At 48.7% G+C, this 25,864-nt stretch overlaps 1 protein-coding gene across 2 annotated transcripts in view; it reads left to right on the plus strand.

Moving 5' to 3' along the window:
• The window catches only part of TSPAN15 (tetraspanin 15), a 16,718-nt gene extending 604 nt beyond the window's left edge, over positions 1 to 16,114 (plus strand). Inside the window, exons 2-8 of one of the 2 annotated variants that reach the window (XM_009098857.4) lie at positions 4,029 to 4,214; positions 6,045 to 6,119; positions 8,301 to 8,396; positions 9,943 to 10,059; positions 12,080 to 12,127; positions 13,516 to 13,632; positions 15,308 to 16,114. In XM_009098857.4, the coding sequence (XP_009097105.1) occupies positions 4,029 to 4,214; positions 6,045 to 6,119; positions 8,301 to 8,396; positions 9,943 to 10,059; positions 12,080 to 12,127; positions 13,516 to 13,632; positions 15,308 to 15,451 (783 nt within the window). In that variant the 3' untranslated portion in view covers positions 15,452 to 16,114. The remainder of the gene's footprint in view (positions 1 to 4,028; positions 4,215 to 6,044; positions 6,120 to 8,300; positions 8,397 to 9,942; positions 10,060 to 12,079; positions 12,128 to 13,515; positions 13,633 to 15,307) is intronic. The other variant, XM_018923927.3, reaches the window with a different exon arrangement.
• Positions 16,115 to 25,864: the final 9,750 nt, after the last annotated feature.

The raw sequence follows: 25,864 nt of genomic DNA on the forward strand, positions 1-25,864 counted from the left end.
GCAAGGGCTCTTTGAAAGCACCGGGATTTCTAAAGGTGCTTTTTTCAGGAAGATGCTGGCTTCAGGTGGTGCTGATACCAGAGGTGCTCAGGCAGGGATTTTTTCTGACTGGCTTTTTCACTTGAAATGCTGCTGAAGTTCTAGTTTGGCTCGTCTGTTTTTGTCTGACACGGTGTTTACCAGCTGGGAGCATAAGGATTTTTGCTTTGCTGCGTGGGAGAAGAGGCTTAGATCCACCAGGTTTGATAGTGAGTGTCAGATTCACGTTGGGATTTAATGAACAAAGACTGAAATGCAAAGTGTTCGGGTACAATTCAGGCTTTTTGGGATCTCAGATATCTTTTGTCTGTCTTAGCAGACAAACCAACCCTTGGGCTTAGACTCCTGTGGCTCCCTGAGTTCCTCCACAGCTATTCTGCAGTTGTGAGTCTCAGAAAAGGGAAATTCAAATTTCTTTATTTATTTCTGTGTTATTTTTCAGACCCTTTTTTGCAGCAGGTCCTTCGCAGAGGGCCGTGCTCGTTGTCTGCTCTGCATTTTCTGTCGGCAGCAGGGCCCCGGCTGGTGGGATGTAAACATTCATCTGGGGGCAGAGAAAGGGCCCTTTTGAATCCATCCTCAGAGGACAAAGCCTCTTTCAGGCAGCCCGAGGATTTTATTTACTCTTTGTAGTCGCTCCCTCTGGATTTTCAATGCTCTGCCCTCGTTTCTAAATGAGAGCTTCCATTTGTTGGCCGGGGGAGATGGTTTGCACTGGGAAGGGGGAGCATGGGGGCTGGGGGGGGGGAAGGAAGGATGGGGAAGGACAGGGGGGTGTTTTGGGAAGGCTGGTGCTGTGGGAGCATCCTGCTGGTGCTGTGGGAGCATCCTGCTGGTGCTGTGGGAGGTGCGTGGGCATCGCCCGCGGGGTTTCCTTTTGTTGCAGCTCAGCCAAGCAGATCTCATCAGCTGGAAATGTCACTTCTCAGCACTGTTCTTTTTGCTGAGTTTGTTGGTTTGGGTTTGGTGTTGGTTTTTTTTTTTTTCTTTAATCAGTGTAAATGGAAGTAAAGCTGTGGGAGTGTTGGATTTCTTGAATGTTGGGTGATTTGTGGTGTTGTGCTGCTGTTTGGGGCTTTGACCCAAATGGATGCCGAGTTCATTCGGTTCCCTCCCTGCTGCTGCACTTCCTCTGGTACCTCATGAGTGGTGAAGTTCCAGATCTGAGTCCCCAGGATGGATTTAAACCCCCAGGAATGAAATACCAGCCTTCTCCAAAGCAGAAAGGAAATTAAAGCCTTGCTGGGAATGCCAGGGGGAGATGTTTGCTACAGGCCTTGTGATCTCCCCCTGTCACCCAGGGCTTTTTAAAAATCCAGCTGTCACTGTAACTCTTCCAGACACCTCTGGAAAAGGTGAATGGGGCTGTGATGGGATTTGGGGAGAATGGGACTGTGATGTGATTTGGGGAGAGTGGGGCTGTGATGTGATTTGGGGTGAGTGGGGCTGTGATGTGATTTGGGGTGAATGGAGCTGTGATGTGATTTGGGGAGAGTGTGTCTGTGGTGTGATTTGGGGAGAGTGTGTCTGTGATGTGATTTGGGGTGAAGGGGGGCTGTGATGTGATTGGGGTGAGTGGGGCTGTGGTGTGATTTGGGTGAGTGGGGCTGTGGTGTGATTTGGGGTGAATGGAGCTGTGATGTGATTTGGGGAGAGTGGGGCTGTGATGTGATTTGGGGTGAATGGAGCTGTGGTGTGATTTGGGGTGAGTGGGGCTGTGGTGTGATTTGGGGTAAATGTGGCTGTGATGTGATTTGGGGTGAGTGGGGCTGTGATGTGATTTGGGGTAAATGTGGCTGTGATGTGATTTGGGGTGAGTGGGGCTGTGATGTGATTTGGGGTAAATGGGGCTGTGATGAAATGTTCTTGCCCAGCAGAAACAACATCCAGCGTTTTCAACAGCAGCTGCTGTTGTTGAGCTTTATTTAAGAGAAAGAACTGGAATTACAGGGTTAAAGCTTCTGCTAATAAAGAAATTCTTCTCCTTTCTCTTGGGAAAGCAGCTTCTGTGTGTGCAAAAGCCCCAGAGAAATCCCCTGGTGTTTGATGCTGGATGCTCATCCCCTGGGAGTCAGGGCAGTTGGTTTTTCCTGTGCTGGAATTGCCAAGCTGGGAGCTGTGTGAGGGATGCAGGATGTGAACAGCCCCTGGCTCCCCAGGCAGGGGTTGTGTCCCCAGCCCCAGGCACAGGAAGGGAGAGCACAGGCAGGAGCAGAGGCTGGGCTGGGCTGGCTGCTGGGTGAGCACATCTGCTTGCCACCAGTAAATGCTGCTCTTGGTTTGGCCATGCTAAAGATTTTTATTAAATGCTTAAGAAATAGAAGATAATGAAAGCAGAAATCTTGGAGGGTGTGGGAGCAAGATGGAAGTGAAAATGGATGGGGATATGTGTATATAAAGATGCTCTATATATTTATGTATCTTAAAGGAAATATTCCCCCTGAAATTTAATGCTTTAACTATGGTTCAGAAAAAGACATTTCAGTAAAGAGTTCTGTTCTTGAAACAACACTATTTGAAATTCTGACAATCCCTACCAAGCTTTAATACCTGTGGTTTATGTCCAGTGTTCCTTTTTTTTTTTTTTTACTTTTTAAACAAGGGATCTACCAGGCAAGAGTTATTGCTGTTAATGTTTGCAGGAGGATCTGGTTTTGGGGTTGCTCTCAATTTGCTCAAATGTTAAGTTGCTTTTTAAATAGCTTCAGTGTATTTCCTTTTTATGGGTGAACCCTGCTGAGAATTTTCTCTCTTTTGATGACAAACTGGTGGCATTCCCTACTTATTGTCCTTTGGTGTCATTATTCCTTTCCATAGAAAATCAAGACCTTCCAGTAAGTTGCTATTTATTTTAAGATATCCCATAATTAAAAAAAGGATTTCAGCTGTTTGGCTCATGAACTGGTAACTCACATGGTGAGTCCCTCCAGCCCTTTGTCTGGGATACACTGTGTCCCATCCAAAGTTAAGGAGGGAAAATGAAAATTAAGAAGTATAATTAAGAAGCACTGGTGTGCAGGGAGCAGACTCGTGTTTCCTGGGGAAATGTCAGCTCAGGAAAGGGGAGTGTTGTTTATCACATTGCCAGGATGATTGATTTGTGTCTGGTCTCTCCCTGGCAGCAAAGTTTTTCCACTGCAATTTTTGTAATTAAGTATTCTGGGCTATTTTTAATTTAAATTAATTCACCGTAATTCAAAGTGATTTGCAGCACACTGTAGTTTTAATACCAAATGATTTAGACTTAACTAATTATTTTGATTGAAATATCTTTACCTTGTTAAATGAAATATGTCCCTTCCTATTTCACTTGTCAGCTTTATCTGGTATTGCTCAAGGAGGAGATATAATTTCAGACTTGGTTGTTTGGTTTGGTTGGTTTTTTTTTTTTAGTTTTTAATCTGGTGCCTTTCTCCTGCTGGCAGCAGGAGTGGAGGTATAGGAAATATCTGAGTGTATTTACTGAGCTCAAATACAGCAGGAGTTAATATGAAGGGACAGAGAGGCTGTTTGCAGCCCAGCCTAGAAACTGGGTTATATCAGAGGCACATATGTATTTCTGTACATTTATACACACAGAGAGAAGGACAGACAGACAGACACGCAAAGGAGGGTCATTAATGCCATGGCAGTGGCTCATACATGTAATAAATGTGATCTCAGATGGGTAATAAATTGCATTTCAGCCAGTGATGTATATTTGGATTAGTTTAACTACCAGAATGTTAAAACATGATGAAATATATTTTTGAAGTGAACAACTTTCATTTTTTTTCCAACTCAGCTCTTTTTCTTCTTTAGTGTTGGAGGGTTTTTTATTTATTTATTTATTTTAATCCAGACTTCTGCTTTGGTTGTTTCATTGTTTATAATGAATCCTGAAGTGAGCAGTGGCAGGTTCCTGTGTACTCACAGCCTGTCATCTCTGTGCTAACTGGCAGAAAAAAAATAACATGTTATTTGTGTTAAATAATCTGTTTCTCTTCCAGGTGATTGGAGCCCTCATCCTCGCTGTTGGGATTTATGCAGAAATTGAAAGACAGAAGTACAAAACTCTAGAAAGTGCCTTTCTAGCCCCAGCAATTATTTTAATACTTTTGGGCATTGTGATGTTCCTGGTATCCTTTGTGGGTGTACTGGCTTCTCTGAGAGACAATTTATGCCTTCTGCAAGCAGTAAGTGCTGGAATTTTTATTCCTAGTTTCTAAGGCTTGTTGCTTTTGCTTTCCACTCTTCCTCTGAATTCACACCCAGGACTATGTCTGCACTGAAAAATATTTGAACGAGGTTTCTTTTTAAAAAGTTTTATTAAAATCTGAATTTAGTGACTCTCCCCTCCCCACCCCTCGGGGAGCAGCAGCATTGGGTCTTGCCAATGACAGGAGCAGGGAGGGTCTGAGCCCAGTGCTGGGAAAAGGAGCATCCCAGCAGTTCAGGTGTTGTGGAAAATAACCAGAATGTGAGTTATTATCAGGCCTTGTGTACCTTGTGCAAACTCAGCTGCTCAGTGCCAGCTGATGCTGGGTTTCAGCCCAGAGGAAGCAGCTCGAGAGGGAAGCCCTGGCTCAGTGGCCAGAGTCTGTCTGTCCTCCCCTGGGCAGTGCAGTGCAGAGGGGAGATGGAGAAATGTGTCTTCAAAGTTAGACCTGGAGCTCCCAGAGGGTGAAATGAAAGGGATGAGGTTTTTCTCCCCAGTGCCCCTGAAAAGGTGAATTTTAGGGAAATTCCTGTGGTTGCAGATGGGAGCTGCACATGTGACTAATTAAAATTAAAGTGTGCAAACTTCATTTCCACGTGCAGAGAATCACACAGGGTTTGGGCTGGAAGGGGCCTTTTAAAGCCCACCTGGTCTGAGCCCCTTGCACCAGACCAAGCTGCTCAAAACCCAACCCAGCCTGGCCTTGTCACATCAGTCTAACAAAATGCTAAATTCCTGGTTTGTTATGGAGGACAAGGCCAGAAATAGCCGTGGATTTTGAAGTTATCCTGGAATTTTACTGAGAGCCCCTCCTCAGGCTTCTTCCCACTGAGCATGGTGGTGTGTCAGATGCCAGGAACATTTTCTGTTCCCATCCTGGTAGCAAACCCAGCTGGGCATTGAAAAAAGCAAGTCCCTGATGCCAGCTTCCCAGGCTGATTCCAGATTTAGCAGGAGAAAAGACACCTGTCTGCTGAATTCCTGGCACTGAGCACACAGGAGTTCAAGCAGCTTTCAGGGGAGAGCTTTAGGGATTATTTTCAGACAAGGGATCTGAGAAATTCACTCCTGATGAAGCTCATTGTTACACAGCAGACCTAAATTCACTCAACACCTGTCTTTTGTGCCTGAAGGGTTGGAAAAGCATTTCAAGTACTGGCATGCAGCAGCTCTCTCACAGTCCAGTGGTTTGTTTTTTTTCATGTTTTTCACATTTTGCACACTCTTTGATGGGCAGTCACGGATGCACACGTGGCTGTGTGTGAGTGCACTTGTGAGCACGTGCATATAAACAGGCAAATAAATGTGGGAAGCCACACACTAAAAGCTACTAAGCCTGGAATTTTGCTTTGATTTAGCACTGGCAGTGTAGAAGAAGGTGGTTTGGATTATCTTAAGGTGTGCTGCTTTATCCACTAATTGAAAGCTAACAGGTAAGTAGTGGTTTTGTAGGGAGCAAAGATCAGAGCATGAAGTGTGGTGGGGTTTGCAGCCATCAATGTGCTTCTCTGGGATGCTGGTGTGGAGAGGAGAATCTTGGCAGGATAATTTAATCTGATGGTTTTGAGTCCCTTCAGAGCAGAAAAATAATGTTCTTGCCAATTGGGCAAAACCCAGAATAATTTAAGTGAGGAAAAAAAGGCTTTCTCAGGACATTGACAGTTTCATAAGAACAAACCCATAATTTTGTATTTTCCTTTAAAGTGCCAGGCTGAAAGCCAAGTCCAGAATGCTGGGCTTAAGGGAGGTAATTGCAAGAGTAATTGGAGTTCTGTGCAATGACTCACTTGCACTTGTTTGCCTGCAGTTCATGTACATCCTTGGTATCTGCCTGCTGATCGAGCTGACAGGTGGAGTGGTGGCCCTGATCTTCAGGAACCAGGTGAGCTGCTTGCTTCAGGTGTTGGCAGGATGGAGCTCTGCTGAACAGCAGCTGCTGTCTTGGTTTGGAAAGAGAAGAGTCTGCTAGGGAAGGCAGGAGCCTCCCCTGAAATGGAGAATGTGAGCCCCTCCCACTTGGAATTGCTGTAGGTTTTAAATTAAGGGGCTCTCAGGCAAAAATATGGGAGCAGGAATAACAGTTCTTTATTAGGGAAGGAAACAAAAAGATAAAATAAACAATGCAGTGAACTAAACCAGCACTGACAGAGTCAGAACACAACCTGACACCCTGTGGGTCAGGGTGCTGGCAGCAGTCCCATTGGAATTGTGGCTGCAGCCCTCCTGGAGTGTCAGGTTGGTTCTGCTGGAGCAGGGATCCTGGAGACAGGTGGAATCTTCCTCTGGGAAATCCAGTGGAGAAGCTGTGTTGGTGTTCCAGAACCTCCAGATTATATCTGGGTAGGAATGCTTGGCTCCTCCCTCTGGGCTCACATCTCCCAATGGGATGCTGCAGTTCTTATCAGCCATGCAGGGACATTCCATGGCCTGTTATCAGCAGGTGTTCCCCTTCCCCCAGGGAGGAGTGGGTGTGGGAGAGGTAAGGAAAGGCTTTTCTGGGGTTTGCCACCTTTCTGGAGAGGAATTCCAGGTTGAGGAGCTTGGAGGAAATCTGGAAATGTGCAACACGGGCAGGATGAGTTTCCAGCTCTTGGTGGATGACAAAATGCTTTCTTCTGTTTTGCCATCTGGGTCTGACTGCTGATTTGGGATGTTTCCAGACGGATTTGGAGGCTGTTGTTCTTTAATGGCCCAAATGTTTTGCCTCAGTTAAAGGACAGCTCTTCCCTGCCCACATCCATAAGCAACATAACAGATTTCTATGGGAGACTCCAGCATTGACAGGCATGCTGTAGCTGTATTCAACCCTTGGTTTTTCTGCACAGAGAGCTGAAAAATCAATTTTATTCAGTTAGGAATGCTTGAAAACGTAAATGCTTTCACTGTGGCAAGTACTAGATGCCTATGCTCTGATTTTTAGCAGGACAGCTACACTTAGGGACAGCTTCCTTCCCTTGTTTTTTGAGGTTAGTGGAGAAGTTTGGCTTAGTGTGGGGAGAACAAAAAAGTATTTCTGGAAGCTTAGTGTAATAGCCTCTGTGTGTGTCCTGTTTGTTTTGCAAGTCTTGTGCATTTTCCCCATTTCTTTCTCTACTTCCTTTTCAAATCTGTAGAGTCTAAATGAGGTTTTTGACCAGCTAGGAGGGTCCTGTATGGTTTCTCATCATGGATGTGATAGTCCTTTTTGTTCTGGCTAGTCTGTGGGTGTTGCAGTTTGTAATACTGAGAAGATGAGTGGGTGTATTTCGGGTTTTCTGACCTATAAGGCTTCAACTTTGTCCATTTCAGCAGCTGGATTGAAAGGAAAGTTGTTTCATTCTGGTAGTGACTAGTCCTTGGTTTTGCTGTGCTGGCTCTTGAAAACTAAATATTGTTTTTTTTTCCCCTTTTCTCTCATCTTCTGAACTTTACAAACACTTTGTTGATTTAATTTTAGTGTGCCACGCTGAGGAGACACCGTTTTATATCTGCTGTCGCCACACTGCCATATTTCTCAAAACAGCCACTGTAAAACACACAAACACACCTTTTTTTCCCACACCATGGGGAGCAAAGCTCTCTATCTGGCAATTATGGACTCTTTGGAAAATCAAATTAATGGAAAATTCCCAGAAAATAAAATTCCTGCCTGGTGGTGACACAGCCAAGTCTTGTTGCTTGGGGCGTGCTGCAGACCATGGTGCCAAGATGCACCACCCAACCCCACTGCTCTGCCCTCCAGGAGATGAGGAGGGTCCCCAGTGACAGGATCCTGGGATATCCATGTGCCAGGGGTGATGGGACCATCTCTGGGAGGAGCTGGGAAGGTCTCAGCAGGGAGAGGTGTCACAGTGCTGCAGCTTGCCAGCCCAACCCCAGCAGTGAGGGGAACAGATGGTTGGTCCCTGCAGGGCTGTGCTAGAATTTGTTTGTAATGAGTGTTTGGGGTTTTTTCTCCAAAAAAAGGGAAAAAAAGCCTTTTCCTTTGTGCTCAGCAGTTACACTTGTCACTCTAACCTGCTCTCCTGATTCTCTTCCAGCCCATTGTGCAACCCATGAATCTTTGTTTCCTTTTGCTTTCTAGACAATCAAATTCTTGAATGATAACATTAGAAGAGGAATTGAGAATTACTATGATGATTTAGACTTCAAGAACATCATGGATTCTGTTCAAAAGCAGGTTTGTTGGGGTTTTTTTCCCCCCTCTTGGACTAACTGAGCCACAGCTTTGAGTTTTTCCAGTGGTGTGCCAATCAAGTTGTTACTGGTGAGGGGGATGAGATCTTGTGTGAGATCTCTAATGGTGGTCAGGGCTCATCCAGCACTCCAGCTGGCTTTTAAAACCCTCTTACATCACTGCAAAAAGAGAGGCCCAAAATGCAGCTTTTGCCTTGGCAGGTGCAATTGGAATGCTCAGGGTCAGATCCTACAAACCTGCAGGTTTGTAGTGACCCCACAGCTGGATAGGGACAAATTCAGCCTAAATTCCAGCCCTGGCCTGGCACTCAACACTTCTGCTGGCTGGTGCAGGAGATTGAGAAGCATCTTGGTAACAGGAGGCATTGGAAAAGGAGAAATGAGGTGGCACTTGGGCTGCCACAGCCTGGGCTGTTGTGTGGCTGCTGGAGGGCATGCACAGAGCTCTCTAACGAGGTGGTTGTTGGAGGGAAATACCACTGCAAGGGGATCTACCTGCCATTAAAATTCAGAAACTGTGGTGACCCCAGCTGGGCATTACTTCATGGAATGTGGAGTTGACTCACAGCCTTTTTTTATGTTTTATTTTTAATAAGGCTGATCTGTTGAAATGTTTATTGGGTTATTGAGGAGCTCTGCCATGCAGCTCAGAGGCTGTAGAAGAAGCAAAAAGTGTTCAGCAATGTGATGTCAGGGCCCATGTGGTGTCTGTGACCGTGCCAAGTCATGGTTATTAGAAAAAATTGACTTAGGAAGTGATCCACAGATTCTAGGACATCGTTATGGAGATGGCAGCCTGCTTTGAAAAACAAAGCTAGCATGGAAAGTCTGTCAGAAGCAGAGCACCCTGAGGAAATTTTGTCATTAGACTCCATAATGCTTTAAATTTTCCATGCACTGCCCAAAATGATGGCTACATACACAGGAGTGATTAAATGAGCTCCTCCTTTCCCCTTAGTTTAAATTAGGAAGGGAATATTTATATAAAGTCAGTGTAAACTTAGAGTATTTGTTTGCCAGCTTTCAGTTCTTCTAAATTACACCCACAATGTTTTGGTGAGATTAATTTATGCCTTTTGTCTCTTAGATCCAGTTGGAAATGTAGTTGGAAGCCTTAAAACAACTGCAGAGGTAGATTGCAGGTCAAGACAGAGTCCATGTAAAAGCAGTGTTTGGTGATGTCCAGAGCTGGGAAGATAATTTTTCAGCTCAGAAAAGATGGGAGGTGGAACTTGGCACCAAGTACCTTGGGTTGTAGTTCAACAGGTGACAGAGGAGAATCACCTTTAATGCTTTTTAATTGTATTTATCATGTGCATTCATACATGCTGTGCTGGTAAAATGACAGAACTTTTTGGTAGCTCAGGGCTTTCAAAATTGTTTTATTCTAACTCTGTTTTCTGCTTGTTCAAAGAGTTTAAGGTACAAATTTTCTTTTCCTTTTGGAATCACAGAACCATTTGGGTTGGAGAAGACGTTGAAGCTCATTGAATTTTGTGTCTTTTTTATTTTATTTTATTTCTCTCCAGTTCAAGTGCTGTGGTGGGGAAGATTATAGAGACTGGTCCCAAAATGTGTACCACAACTGTGCAGCTCCAGGACCACTGGCCTGTGGGGTGCCCTACACTTGCTGCATCAGAAACAGGGTAAGTCCTGGCACCTCAGCATCACTGCTGCTCACTCCAAAAGGAGCCTGACTTCAGGAAATCTGGGGTGAGAAGTGAAGGAAAATGGGTCCTTTCCTGCCCTAATGGATCTGTGGGTCTTGGCAGCTTGAAAGGGAGGAAATGGTGGGTTAGATGTGTTGGCTGTGCTCCATTTTACTGACCCACTTCCCAGCCCAGAAGGGATGTTGGGAGCTCCACTGATCTCGTGGCTCTCCTGAACCAGAGCTGCTTAAAACTCAGTTTTGCTGGTGTTTTCCCCAGGGTTTGCTGCTCCAGCTTTGCCAGGAAGCCTGGGACCTGGTGGCTTCCATGAGTGATGTGCTCCAGCTGCTGTGTGAATTAAAAGCCACTCAGAGTGACCTTGACATCTCCAGAATAATCTAAAATGTGACCTCGGGGCAAGGGCATGCTTGTGGGCACAGGTCTGCCCCAAGCTATCCCTGAAAACCACCTGCCTGTAAAATCCTGGAAGGACTGGAGTCTGAACCAGTTTCTCAGTCTGTGATGAACTGGTCCTAACTGGTGCTGGCAGCTCCAGGAGCAGGCCTTGATTTTCATGCAAATGTGCTTTAATTAATTCTGTAATTCACTGCTCTTCATCTGGGGGATGCATGTAATGCTGGATTTGATAAAGAACTGTTCCTCAGCTGCTCCAGTACAGGCAGTCCCAGCCTCACTGGGGTTTGTCTCCAGTCTGAACACCAGACAGAGAGGTTGGGTGTGTGTAAGAGCAGAGCTCGTGATGGATATTCTGCTGCTGCCTGCTTTGGGCTGCCCTTTCAACATCTGCCTTGAGCATGGCTGTTTAATTAAAAAATAAAGGGAAAAATAGATGCAATGGTTGTGTCAGTAATCCTGAGCAATGTGTATCACAGGAAGGTGTTTATTATGTCTGCACACTCATTTTTGGTGTGGGGGAATGGATCTGCTTAAGTCTGTGATGAGCTTTGATTCATTCTCAGCAACCAAAGCTGAGCAGTCATGCTTTGAGTCCCAGCTGTGAGAGAATAAGAATCTGCAGCTGGATGGAGCAGAACAACTCAGGGAAGGGAAAGCCCTGAAATAAAAACTTCTCCAGGGAAAAGCACTGAAATAAAAACTTCTCCAGGGAAAAGCACTGGAGAAGCCCCAGGTGGAAGTGTGGTCCATGGATGGTGAGGGCTGGTGGCTCTGAGCAGGAGATGCTGGAGCACCAGCACCAGGGCTGTGCATGGCTGCCTCAGGAAAAAACAACCAGGAGATGCATCAATCTCCCTGTGTTTGACAAATCCTTCCAAATACAGGCTGGTTTCTGTCCTGGAAAGCTGCAGAGATGGCTTGTGATTACTCATGGGCTCTGCAGTCATGGAAAACTCCTCTGTAAAAGCCTTCTGCTCACAGCAGCCAGCTCCTGCTGGGGGGGCTCTGAAGGAGCTATGTCCATGTCAAATTATTTATTAAAGACTTACACTAGTGGAGCAGACAGAAATGGGTCCCAAATGCTCATAATCCTCTGTTTCCAATGCATTTATCTCCTCTGTGTGCATTTGCTTATGCCAAGACATCCTGTTACAAATTCTGTGTTTAAAGTTAAAGGATGGGGCTGCCCTCCTTGTGGTCACATATTTTGGGAGTGCCCAAGTAATTTGTCATCTTGGCACCAAGGCTGTGTTAACCCCTGGTTTTAGTAACAAGGTGTGTTAAGTCCTTAAGGCTGTAGAAGGAAATCCAGCTGTTCATTCTGTGCAAACAGCTGTGTCACAACAGCTCTGATTTGGATGCTGGTGCCACCCTGCTTTGGTTGGGTTGGAATGGCTCAAATTGTCAGTGACACACTGGCAATACTCATTGCTCTGAAATCACCTGGAGCTCTAACTAAATCTGACCCTGGGGCTGCTGGGATAAACTGGTGTTGGACTGGGAAATAACCCTGTCACTGCTTTTATATGAGCACAGAGTAAATAGTATTTCTGTGATTTTGGTTTCCTGCTGCAGTTCATATTTGTTGTTTTCTTTTCAGACAGACATTATCAACACAATGTGTGGATACAAAACCATTGACCAAGAGGTAATGTAGCCAGTGCCCACCCTGGCGTGGCAGAGGGTGCTGCTCCTTTTTTTGGTCTGGTATAAAAGTGTTTTCTGTGTGCTTTCATCTGCCAGGCAGTTAAATTGGCAATTAAAATGGTTCTTTTTTTCCTGGAATCATTTCCATCTATGAGAGAAATCTAATCTTGTTTGGTTTTTGCATCTTCCCTTCCTTCCATTTTCCTCCATTTCCTTGTTTGTTGACAACCTCCCCCAGCTAATTGCACAATTAATGCACAAAAAGCTGCTCTCAAAACCTGAAGCAGTGACTTGAGTCAGGGAAAGCTTTTAAGTACTAAAAGCCAAAGCTTCTCATTGAGTAAAACTGGCACTGAAAAAAGCCAGCTTAGCTGTTTTTAAGTGTTTTACATCCCAGGAGTGGGTGTTTTATTTTTAAGCCGGTGGTAGCACACCTGGAGGAGCACTGGGATTTCCCTGGCTGCCTTCTCCTCCCTCCAGGAGTGGGATGGGGCCTCCTCCTTCAGCCTTCCCTTTTGGGAACAGCCCCGGAGAGTCCAGAGGAGGGACTGCCAGCTCAAGGCAGTAATTGCAGAGTGGTTAAGAAGGGAAATTGGTAATTGGATCTGCCCTGAGTTCTCCACTGCCGGCTTTGGAGTGCTGGGAGGAGGCAGGGCGGGGGCTGGTCTGGAAAAGCTCCTCTCCCCAGCTCGTTTGAGGCACTTGGAGCACAATGCCAGCGTTGGTTGTTGGTTTTTGGGATTACTGGTTATCTTTAAATACAGCTTGCCTTCATTCAGGTTCATTGATTTGTGGCTTAATCACCTGAACGCTGCGGGCAGGCTCTAACACGGGGCACTTCAGCTTCTGCTTAACTTCACCCCATTCACTGCCCAGCACCCTCTGCAGCCTCGAGTGCTTTTATATTATGGGTTGGGGTCAGGGAGCAGCACAGCTTGCAGGACTGAATCCGAAATCCTCTTGTTCCTGTCCTTTATTGGGTCTTTTTGCAAAGCACTTGGTCCACAATTTATGTTTTTCCACTGATGTGTTTTCAACTTGGGAGCAGAGATGAAAGCTAAAGAGAGACTTCTCTGCTTGCCAAGTGGTCTTAAATGAGGATTGGGTGCATTTTTTGTTGAAAAAATAGCTGCAACAAACAGGTTTAAGACAATGAAGTCACTCATTTGGGTGTAGAATAACTTTTAAAAAACCGAGTGGTTGGTCGAGGTGCGGAGCAGCTTAACAACAGATGGAAGAGTTCCTGATGAGGTCTTTGTTGAACTCAGTGGGTTCAAGGAGGTGGGAAGGCCAAGCACATCTGCCTCCCTGAGTTTTGGGGTGCCACATGCATGTCCCCCCAGTGGAGCTGCCTGCTGAGCCCTGGTGTTTTCCTCTGGTGTTCTGCAGCGCCTGAGCGTTCAGCACGTGATCCACGTCCGAGGGTGCACCAACGCCGTGCTCATCTGGTTTCTGGACAACTACAGCATCATGGCTGGTGTGCTGCTTGGCATCCTGCTGCCCCAGGTGAGAGAGGGGATGCTCACTGTGAGGGGGAGCATCTGCTTTGGCAGTATGGGAAATCCCATTTGGCCATCATCATCATTTTCTTTTTGGATTTAATGTAACTGATAAGCTGGGGTGGCACTCTGGCATTTGAATCATTTGTCAGTATGTGAAATCCCACTTGGCCATAATCATAATTTTCTTTTTGAATTTAACTGATATGCTGGGGTGGCACTCTGATCATTTAGTAGCATCACTGTTGTAGGGTTTGGTGAGGCAATTTGCTTTTTCTTGGGATTGTTTTTTTTTTGGAGTCCTCCCCTATCCATGACAACTGTGACTTCCTAAAGCTCCTGTGAGGCAAGCTGCCTGTGCTGCCTGCCTGGGGCTGGGGCAACATCAAAAACCACTGTTAAGTCCTATTCCCTAAAAAACCTTTGTAACCTAAAAAACAATTACACTCAAAAACCCAGTAAATCCATAATTAGTTAATTAGTCCATCTTTAAAATACTACAAACAAAGCTACAGTTTTCAACAACAGCAAAACAAAACATTTAAAATCCCTGTCACATAATCCCATTGATTTGTGGAGATAAACAAAACTGTACAACTTTGTGAAAGTTGTAAAGCTGGTGTGTTTATTACAGCACTGGACACATGTGGAGGTTCTTTTCCCTAAAAGACATGTGCACCTCTGGGAACTCTAGATTTTTATTTTTTTAATCTCTCTCTCTCTAGAATATGCATGCAATTTCACAATAGGTTTATACATAATAATTTTTACAAATTTTGAGTGACATTTGCCTAATTCTTTGTGATCAGAAAGAATTCTTAGGTCAGGTTGACCTGCTCTCTCAGCAGCTTCTTTCTCTCTGTCTTTCTCTCTTTATCTCTGTCTTTCAGCTGAAATGGTTTTTCTGGGCTTAGGCTTTTAATGAGAACAGGTATTTAGACTAAACAGCTTTGTTTTCAAACTACAAACTTAACTCAAAGATGTGCATTTCACTTAAATCAAAATGGATTTCTGCTCTGGAAAATCTCTATTCTGTCTCACCACCATCAACCAAAAAATAATTTAAAAAGCTAACCCTCATTGTGACAGTGTTCACAAGGCTCCCAGGATGAGGGAAGAGATGAGAAAGTTGACTCCATGTTCAGAAGTCTTGATTTATTATTTTATGATATGTAATATATTAAAACTATACTAAAAGAATAGAAGAAAGGATTTCAGCAGAAGGTTTAGCTAAGAACAGAAAAGGAATGAATAACAAAGGTTTGTCCAGTCTGGACAGCTGGACTGGGGTTGGCCATTAATTAGAAACAGCCAGATGAGACCAATCCCAGACCCATCTGCTGCATCCCACAGCAGCAGAGAATCATTGTTTGCATTTTGTTCCTGAGGCCTCTCAGCTTCTCAGGAGGGAAAATCCTAAGGAAAGGATTTTTCATAGAACATGTTGGTGACACCTCAAAACCTCTAAACACAAATCCTAGAAAGCATTACACAAAAATACCTGTATACAAACAGTCTCTATATACAACAAACCCAATAAAAAACTGTAAAATGAAAAATCTAACGCTTAAAAAAAATCATAGCGAAAATTATTCTCCTCAAATAATGTAAACTCCGTGAATCCAAGCTTGATAGCCTGTACATCTGTGGTGTAAGAAAACCCTTTTGTGGTTCCCTGGCAGTTCCTGGGGGTGCTGCTGACGCTGCTGTACGTGACCAGGGTGGAGGACATCATCAGCGAGCACAAGCTGGGCCAGAGCCTCTTCGGGGACACGCCTGCCCCTGACCTGGCTGCAGCTGGCTGCTGCATGTGCTACCCTGGCTGATGGCAGCCCAGACCCTGCCAGAGCAGGCAAAGCCAGCTGCTTTGGGCTGTGCTGGCTGTGCAGACACTGGAGCAGGCAGCAGCCGGTGCTGGGGGCGAGCCAGGACACAGCAGAGGAGCCCCGTGAGGCTCTTGGGGCATTAAATTCCTTTGAGTGATTGCTGGGAGATGACACGGCCAGAAAAAACTGGAGAAGAGCTGAACCTCCACGTCCAGGAAGTGTCTTTGCATCTTGGGATGTTGCATTTCAGTGTTTGTCCTTCTCCAGCTTTGTTTCCTCCCTCCTCCCAGAGAGATTCCTTGCTGATCCAGGTGGTGAAGACGAGAGCTGTGTTTAACAGTGGGGTTTTCTGCTAATCATGGTGAATTCACTGACAAGAATGGATGTGATGCTGATTGCTTTCATTGCTCAGTGCCTTTTAATAAGGGGGCAAATGCCAGTGTCCAATCAGTCAGGTAATGCTTGATCTATTTTTTAATGCAGTTTATTACTGTGTGGCTTTTGTATAAACTCACAAGATGTTCGAGTCTTGGATGTACTGTATTTTTCCCCTTTAGTAAATTAACTAGGTGATTTATGACTTTATATTTTTTTGGAGTTCTGTATGTCAAGATGTTTCTAAAATTTACTGTTGAAATAAAACCAATGAGTTGTTTTTTCTTAAAAAAAAAAAAATCACACGGGTTTTGTTTAAAATGATTTTTATTTTCTTCTGTAAGATAAGCCTGTCCCTCAAATACTGAATCAAAAGGTAGAAGTGGCAGGAGCTGGGATTCTGGCTTGGGTGCTGCCTGCCTGGGATTTTGGAGAATCCCTGAGCATCTGTGCCTCCCTTGCTTCTCTCAGTCCACCAAGAGCTCCGGGGTTTTTGTTGGTGCTCCTTTGTCCTGAGCATTTCTGTGCAGTCTCCAGCCCCAGACAGGCCTGCAGGCAAAATGCAAAACCTAATTATCATCAATATTTCAATTAAACCAAAGTCAGGATGAGAATGAAGCAGGTTTATATCCTGAGTATAAATCTCTTTTTTTCCAAACACTCCACTAAGAAAAAACAGGGCACCAGCTGACATTATTCTCTCTTTGCTGCTTTTTGTTATTGTTTTTTTTTTTTTTTTTTTAATTTTCTCATCCTGGACATTTTTTTTCCTGCTTTCTTCAAAACTCAGCGTTTGCTGCTAAACTCTCTGCCTTCACCAAGAGTTTCTGAGCAAACTTCGTGCATTTCCAGGAGCCAATAAAAGGATTTCTCCAGTCTTTGGGAGCTGCTGATGGTTTCTAGGGACAGAGATCCCAGCCCAGCAGGGGCAGTGCCAGGTCCACAGCACGCTCTAGCGTTGGGCTCTGCACATGGCTGCTACTCACACATTTAGTTGCTCCTTTTCACCCAAATTTTCCTGGTCTCTGTCTTGGATGAGGTGTTCTGGTAAGTTAAGAAGCCAGGTGTGTTTTGAGGGTGGGTTTGTGTACAAGGAGAGGGAGGATGGGGAAATTGAAGCTGATTTGTAGCAGGGACTGGGCTGGGAAGGTGGGGGTGACAAAGGTTGTTCTCCTTTGGTGACAAAAGTAAAGGTTTTTTGTTTTAATAAATGTAAATGTGGGGGTGGTGTGAAATATGAGATAGCCCAGAAACCAGGAGGTGGCACAAGTGTTGGTTAAACTTCAGGTGGTTTAAATGAAATGGGGAGAATATTTTGGGATGCAGGAGAGCATTTATCCCTTACAAAGAAAATTGGTGGGCTGTACTGAATTTTCAGCCATCCCTGGTGTTGTGCACAGTGTTTGGGTGGGAGTGATGTCAAGCTATCCCAAAGTAAATAAACCCTGTGTGATTTCGTTTATCAATCATTTATTGATTGATTTCTGAATCAATCAATAAATGATTGATTCAGAAACTACTGACCCTTCCCATTCCCTGGGATCTGAGGAAATGAACTCTTGGCTTGATGGTGACTGCAGGGAGGGATGATGCCTGTTGGGAGGTGGCTGGGGGAGGGAGATGCAGCAATTCTCTGCTCAGCTGCCTTCTCCAGAGAGCTGATGAGAAAATTGTCTTCAGATGGGTGAAGAATGCTGCTCTAATTTAATCCCTGTCCTCCTGGCAGGAGCAGCCACAGCTGGGCTGCTCATCGCAGATGCATCCTTAACCTGATTTAAGAAAATGCTCCTTGGCTGCTCCTTGAAAGGCTGAGACAACTCCACAAAACCCCAGACCTGTGGATTATTCTGTGTGTGTAATTTTAAAGCGCTCTGACAGCTGTGAGCTGCCAGTGGTTCATGCTCCATGTGTCCCTGCTTTCCATCAGGGCTCAGAAAAAGGGATTTACCTCTTTATTCCCTGAGGCCACAGAGGCACAGGCTTGGCACAGCACCTGGGTGAGCTGGGTGCCCGGCTGGAGCCCCGTGCACAGGCTCTAAGAGGAATAAATAAATAAATAAAAAGCAATAGAAATCTTTAATTAGCAGAGGAGAAATGCAGAGCAGGTCTCCCTCTGGTGGCAGGGATGCCATGACGAGCTGATTTCCCCCTGATGGGGAAAAATACCAGTGTGTAAGATGTAAAAACTATTTAGCTAGAAGCTGCTTTGTAGATTTGTGCTCCTAAAGCTCTTTTCCTCACTAGGGCTTCCTGCCAGTCAGGACTTTTCTGCACCAGCTGATTCTCGTGTGGGTTCAGGAGCTGAAATAAAGTGGTGGGTGCTGAATGCAGAGGGCAGGTGCTGCCACTTGCTGAGATCACCTGCACCACAGGAACCCCCAGAAGCTGCTTTGGGTTTGCATCCTCATTTGATGTCTGTGCCTGCTGGGGGGGAGGGAGAGGGGGCAGCACCTCCACCTGTGCTGGCAGAGCAGTGCTGCTGTTTGTGTGTCAAAAATGCTGCTTAAAACCGACACAGCTCCATCTGGGTTAGCCCTGGGGATGGTTTGGGTTCAGCTCCTGGCCTGAAGTGTCTCTGCAGCTCCAAGGGATAAAGCTTTGCCCCACAGCAGCGCTCAGAGCCCTCGGCAAGGGCAGCTGTTAAATGCCCTCAGGAAAGTGGGAGTCTGGGCATTTCTTTTTCCTGCTTCTTTCCTTCTTCTTTTCTTTCTTTTCCTGTGGAAAGCTTTGTCCTTGATGAAGAGCTGAAAGCTGCCCTGCTGGGAGAAGAGAGGAGCCAACCTGCCTGGAATGTGCACGCCAGGACAAAGCCACCTCGTCCTCCTGGGCACTGGGGACAGCTTTTCTGATCCCAACCCCACCACAGTGCTCAGCCCTGCTTGGAGATCCAGCAGCAGGGTCCTGGGATGGGGGGTTGTGCCTGGGGAAGCACAAGGAGCTCCTGGCTCCTGTTCCCAGGGTTCTGGAGCAAAGCAGAGCAGCGCTGCCTCTTCCAGCTTGAGGCTGCACCTTCCTGGGTTAAAATAAACCCAGAACTGAGGGGTTTGGAGGGAGCTGGGGAAAACCTGCTGGCTGCAGGGCAAGAGCCAGGGGCAATGGAGCCCTCTGAGGTTACTGGAGCTACACTCAGGCCCTGGCAAAGCTGAGCTGCTGTGGAATATTGATTCTGGGAGAAGTCTGTGTGCAGGGCTTGGAAGTGTCTGTGGTTTTTACAAACAGAGCTGGGTTTTGCTGGCTGGGGCAGCTGCCTCTCCCCCTCTTTCCCAGCAGGGGTGTTGTGCTCTCTCTGGTCCCTTGCAGCACACTCCTTTGCTGGGTGGGGAAGTGCAAATTCTCAGGGCCTCGTGCTGGTTGCTGGGGAAGGTGGAGCAGAGGTGCAAACCCTCCCTGGAGCTTGGCTGGATGAGCTGGGGAACATGGTCCTCTGGAGAAATGGCCAAATCCGTGGTGGGAGGGGAGAAGATGCAGGTAAGGAAGATCTGTGTGAGTTCTGAAAGCCTTGTCCCTCCTGATCACAGGAGTACAGAGCCTGCAGGAGGTGTCCCTCAACCCAAGGCCATTGCTCAGGCAGAAGTGGTCCATCCCCTGATGGCCTCCAGCTTCCCATCATTTGGTGTTTCCTAAAAGAGTGTGAGTTCTCCAGGAAAGGGAAATATCCACACTCCATCTCTGGGCTTAGCTCACTTCCCAACCAGCTGTTAGCTTATTTCCATACAAAATGGGAATAATGGATCTGTGCTGCTGAAAGCACCCGATGCACCCAAGGGAACGAGGTCTCTGGGATGAGATCTGTAAGGGATGAGGTCTCTGGGAATGAGGTCTCTGGGATGAGGTCTCTAGGGATGAGACCTCTAGGGAATGAGGTGTCTGGGGATGAGGTCTCTGGGATGAGGACTGGGGATGAGGTCTCTGGGGATGAGGTTTCTAAGGGATGAAGTCTCTAAGGGATGAGGTTTCTAAGGGATGAAGTCTCTGGGAATGACATCTCTAGGGATCTCTGGGAATGACATCAATGAAGTCTCTAGAGATGAGGTTTCTAAGGGATGAGGTCTCTAGGGAGTGAGATCTCTAGGTAATGAGGTCTCTAAGGAATGAGATCTCTGGGATGACGTCTCTGGGATGAGGTTTCTAGGGATGAGGTCTCAAGGGGATGAAGTGTCTGGGATGAGGTCTCTGGGAATGAGGATTGGGGATGAGATCTCTAGGGAATGAGGTATCTGGGAATGAGGTTTCCACAGATGAAGGCTCTAAAGGATGAGGTCTCAGGGATGAGGTCTCTGGGAATGAGGACTGGGGACGAGGTCTCTAAGGGACGAGGTCTCTAAGGGACGAGGTCTCTAAGGGATGAGGTCTCTGGGGATGAGGTCTCTAGGGATTGCTCTCTGTGTCTGCACATGTGTGCCATGGGTTCATCCCCCAGCCCCATCCCAGGAACAGGGACAGCACCAGGCTGGCTGGGATGTGCTGTTTGAGCCTCCCAAGACAAGCTTCCCAGTGGAAGCAGAGGTTGCCTGCAGCATCCCTGTCACCCCTGATCCTGCTACCCCAACCCTGGCACCCTGTGAGCGGGGCAGGATGTGGCCCTGCCACCCCCAGCCCGGTGACAGCAGCAGCGGCACGCCAGCCCCCCACCCCAATTATAGTTGGGTGTCGCAAAGGACATTGAAAAGCAAGGAGGAGAGCTGTGAAGAGGGTCACTTTAGTGGCTCTTTCTCTCTTCTTTTTTTTCTCCCCCCGAGAAGGAAGTTAGAAAAGCAGAGCCCTCAAAGCCGCATTGAAAGGGTGACAGAGACGGGATAAAGCGTAAGACTGAGGGAAGGAATCTCAGAGCACTCGCCACGGTGTTTTAATGATCTGTTAACAATTGCCCCTTTCAGGGGAGAACATATGGTAGATGGTTTGCTTTTTTTTTTTTTTTTTTCTTAAAAAAAAAAAGGACAAAAAAAAGAAAAAAGAAATTACTTCAGAAACTTAAATGATGGTGGAAAATGGTGGGGATTGCAGTGAAGAGCTGGGGGAGGGAGGTGTAGCCCCTGGGCTGAGGGGATGTTAGATGATGGGAGGGTGTCAGATAATGTAACCCTGAGCACGGCGGCTTTGCTGGAGCCAGAGACCCCAAAAAACGCCAGAACCCGGGACCTGCTGTGGGGGACTGGGGCTGGTTGCCTGCCAAAGAAGGACAATGATGAGGGTGATGATAAAACTCGGGAATCCTGGAGCCCCTTAGGACAGGGGCTAGAGCATCCCTCCCCCCCCAGCCAGCTGCGCGGGCAGGGCTGGTGCTGCTCCCCTCCCTGCAGCTGGGGCAGCTGGTGACAATGCTCTGGCTGCACGCAGGTGGCCAGTGCTCCGAGCTTTCCCTGCTCTTACCTGCCTTAAGACCATTGCCTTCCTCCCACTGCAGCCTGCTGGCACGGGTTTTAATTGTGCCTCACTGAACTCACACGCACAGGCTGCTGGTGACTTGCCTTGCTGCAGCTAAACTGCAGTTTGGGTGCAAATACACGGAATTTTTAAAAAAAAGTTGGAAATACACGGGGTTTTATTGAGGTTCAGGAGTCAGGCTGAGTGCTCAGCTTTACAGAGATCCTGGCATGGGCTGGCTGGAGGAGCTGTGCTGCTTGTGGCCTCGCCAGGTTCATTATACACCTGGGCTTGGGGCAGCAGATGGTCCCATCTGGATATAAAATCCTCTCCTACTCAGCACTGCGGCAGGGCAGGACAGGAGGAGGCTCCAATTCAAAGGTTGGGAGTTTGGCAGATGGAGCCCAGTGCTGCACGAAGGGTTGGGAGTGCAGATGGGCAGGAAGGGCTGGGGAATGCTGCAATGGGGCACCGTGCCTGCCTGACAGGGACAGCCGGGCAGGAGGAACCAGGAGAGAGGTGTAAGGGTGTGGGGAAGGCAGCAAGGGAATGGAAAACTAGGGAAACTAGCAAGGGAATAGAAAACTAGAGCAGGACAAGGGATGATGCTTCCCGAGACTGAAAGAAAGGAGGGAGAAGAGGGGAAGGGACCGGGCTGGTCAGGGATCGGGAATGTGGGTGTGGCTGGGATTGGTGTGGGGCTACAAACACCTTAAACCCTGCGGGGCAGTCATGGCAGCACGGCAGGGATGGGGATGGCACATCCGGGAATGGCGATGGGAGGAGCATGAGCCGGTTACCAGCAAGGGAGTGAGGCCGGTGGGGAAATGTCCACAGCACAGGTTTGGGTCACGTCCCTCTGGCAGCGGGGGTTTGGCTTGAGCAGTGACACTGGGCACGCCTCTCTGTGGTGGCAGCGACCTGGCACCAAATTCAGTTGCAAAGAAAGGGTTAAACACCCCCCCACACACACACCCACCCCCAATCCTGCTCTGTCTCATGTTGAGGGCTTCGATGAAGCTCTGTAGAGGGGTGGGTGGTGTCTGAGTCCATCGGGGCACCTCTACCCCTTTCCCAGATTGGACAGGGTATTTCCTTTCAAACTCTGGTTTTTTAGTGACTTTTTTGCTTCTCAAAAGCCAGCTCAGGTGGATTCTGGTGTGATCAAAGCCTGACCAGTGGAGCCTCTAAACCAAGAGAGATCTTTAATCATTTTTGGAGGCTGTTAAGGACCATCTGTCTGTTTGATGGGCAGCTGGGGAGTGAGGAGTTTCAGGGAGAGCCCATAGGACCAGTTTGCTGTGCTTCTAACCCCATCATGCATCAAAATGCCCGAAGTCATCTTTTTATCCTTACAGGAATGAAGGGCTGGTCTGGGAGGTGGCAGTCTGAGCTCAGCATTGCCATGGTCTGTAATTATTCACTGATGGCCAAAGGAGAGTGGATGCAGACGAGTACTGAAGCCTCAAGTCTGTGTTGCCCAACTGGTGGCTGGTAAATTGACCACTGCCAGCTGCTGAAGTCTGAGTGCTGCTGGATTCTGCCAGAGCTCACCAAAACTTGGTGTAAAGCTTAAAGAACTTGGAAAACCTAAGGGAAGGAGATGTGTAACCCACTCTGTCTGCCCAGGCTGGCAACAGGGTGGAGGAGAAACCCTGTTTTCTAGCAGGTGAGATGGGCAAATGAGGAGGGGAGCAAGCCTGGCAGAGCTGGGAACAACAGGAGCCTGGCTCCCAGAGAAGTGGGACCATCCTTCTCTGCCTGAGTAGGTGCTTGGATGGTTGAATAAATACTTTAAGGTAACAGGTTTCACAGGACCCACCTGCAGGCACCACAGACTCACTCTCGTGTACTTGGCATTCGTTCCCTGCCTTTCCTCTCCATGGTATTTCTTTTCCTTTCCCCCCTCCTATCCAGAGATAATCCAGGTTTTTCTCTGCTAAAGACTTTGCATTCTGATCCAGAATGTCTCAGAACAGCTGTCTGCTCTTGCAGCCTTATGAAGCCAGCTCCTGTCTGGCTGTTTTGAGGGCACATCAGCATAGAGAGAGGTTTATTGTAGAGTGAAACTGAAAGCCCCAGTGAAAACTCTTGGGCTTTCCATCGCGGCTTTTCTTCTGGTGAAGTGACCACATCTCTTATCCCAGGGCTCATTTATCCTTGCACAGAATCAAAGAGCTATGGAATGATTGGGAGGGAAGGAATATTAAAGATCACCCAGCTCCACTTCCCCTGCCATGGGCAGGGATGCCACCCACTAGCCCAGGTTGCTCCAAGCCCTGTCCAGCTTGCCTTTGGACACTTCCAGGGATGGGGCAGCCCTGTGCCAGGTCCTCACCTCCCTCATGGTGAAGAATTCCTTCCCAATATCCCATCTATCCCTGCCCTCCTTCAGTTTGAAGCCATTGTCCCCCCCTAGTCCTGTCACTCTGTGCCGTTGTCCTAAGTCCCCCTCCAGTTCTCTTTAGGCACTGGAAGATGCTCTGAGGTCTCCCCAGAGCCTCTCCTTTTCCAAGCTGAACATCAGCAGCCCTCTCAGGCTGTCTCATAGCCGAGGTTCCCCCAGCTCTTGAAGCATTTCCATGGCCCCAAGGGACATTTTGATGTGTGATAACAGCTGCTGAGGACCCGTCACATCAGCTCACATCAGCTCGCTCTGGAGCTTTCACCCCTCAGCTGCCCATCGACCGGACAGACCGCGCTCTGCGGTGTCCAGGGCAGCGCTCAGGAGGTACTGAACGACTTCCCGAGGCGGCTCCCTCCGTCCCGGCGGGCATTCCCGGCCTCTTCCCGTGGCCAGCTCCCTCCCGGGGCCGCGCCGCTGCGCCAGCCCGTGCGCTCCGTCGGGCGGCTCCGGGGGACGCGCTCCGGCCGCCTCTCGCCGGGGCTCGCCTTTCCTCTCCAGACTGTTTTTTTATAAATATATATAAACTTCTTTTTGCGCCCCTTCATCTCCCACTCTTGCAGGAAAAGGAAGGGGGGGGGGGGGAAGAAGGGAGAAATATTGTTTGAATTCACAAAGGGGGGCATCTGGTGCACCTTGCGCCTGGCATCTGTGCTCCTTGTGTCCCGAGCAGCGCGCTCGCACCGGGGCGAGGGGCAGGAGGGGCCGGCGTGCATCTGTTGGGCGCCACAATAAAGTCACAAAACAGCGGCGAGGGCTCGGCCCCGCCGCGCTGCCCTCTCAAAGGAGGACGCGGGGCTGCGGCTCGCAGGTATTATGCCCCGGGTAGGTAGGGCCGGGGCGGCAGCTGCTCCGCCGACCCGCCCGACATATGGCAGCGCAAATCACGGTACCTCCTGAGCAGCCCGGCCGGAGGGAGCGGGGGAAGGATGGGGAGGCCCCCGGGGCAGGTGCCTCTGCCGTGCGCCCGCCGCTGCCACAGCCGCAGCACCGGCCCCGTCGGCGCGCACCGCCGGCTCCGGGGTGGGTGGTGGGCGCGGAGCGGCCGGAGCCCCCCGGGCCCTGGGGTCACCCCAAGGACTGAGAGGGGGCCCAGCCTTATCTGCTCTCCCCTCTCCCGAGCAAACAGCCCCCGGCGGGCGGGCTGGCGGGCTGCGGCCGAGCCCCGGCTCGCCAAACGTTCCCGACGCCTGGCAGGCGAGGGATGCGCCGGGGCCGCTCTGGTTACCATATGTTTTCAATAAAATAAGACAAATAGGGCCGGGAGATAGGGATTGCAGTAAACCTGTTATAAAGCAGCATAAACCAGGCCAATGTAAACGGCAGCAGGGCCCCTCCTGGAAGGGCCGTTGGGTGCCAGCTCCGCACCGGGCGGCCCGGCCAGGTGTGAGCGGGAGCCCGCAGCGGTGCCCCCGCAGGTTTTTATCACGTTCGTGGTAATATGGTGCTTGTTATGCTAACTATGAGTAAACATCCCAGCCGGGCTTTGTGGCGACGGGAGGGAGTTATCGGAAAGTGGCAGTGGGAAGGTGATTTAACAATAAAGTTGTCTTGTTTGCCAGCAGGTGATGTCTGCCCCCAGCCCCATGATTAATGCTTCCCAAAGTACTCCACTTTACAATCTCTTGTAATTATTTATTAAACGAAATCTATTTATTATTATTTTAGCAAACAGCGGTACCAGGTGGGGCTTTCTTTTCCTCTTCAGCTTTTGTTTGAAGGACGTTTGAAGTGGGCAGTCTGAGGCTTGGAAACTCGCTCGCCAGATTTTTTTGTCATCCAATTGCACAGGCACAAAAAAAAACCCCAACCCCGCCGGGCCCTTCCTATTCATCCTCCGCTGCCCTCCGAGCCGCCCCTCGAGAAGGGGCGCCCGAGCCGCCGCGGTGGCCGGCCCCCCTCGGCACCCTCCCCCGCCCTCCCAGCGGGGCCGTCCGTCCGCCGCACCGCGCTCCCGGGCAGGCAGTGCGCACAGCCCCACACCGCCGCGCATCGCGCCGCCCGAGGCCGCCCCGTGGGGCCGGGGAGCCGGCTGGGCAAGGGGGAGCTGCCCCCCGCCCCGCCGCGGCCCGACGGGGCCGCTCCGGCCGCTCCCGGCGCGGGGATCCCCGAGCGGGATCAGCCGCGCCGCTTTGGTGAAGGAGAGGGGGGACTCCCGCCCCGCAGGGGCTGCGCTCTCCCGGCGGCCCTGCCCGCACCCCCGGGGGCGTCGTGCCGTGCAGGGGGAGCCTGGCTCCACTACTCCCGGTCCCTCGCCCTCCGCCGGGGAA

The sequence above is a fragment of the Serinus canaria genome, chromosome 6 (genome assembly GCF_022539315.1).
Source record: "Serinus canaria isolate serCan28SL12 chromosome 6, serCan2020, whole genome shotgun sequence".
NCBI classification, from domain to species: Eukaryota; Metazoa; Chordata; class Aves; order Passeriformes; family Fringillidae; genus Serinus; species Serinus canaria.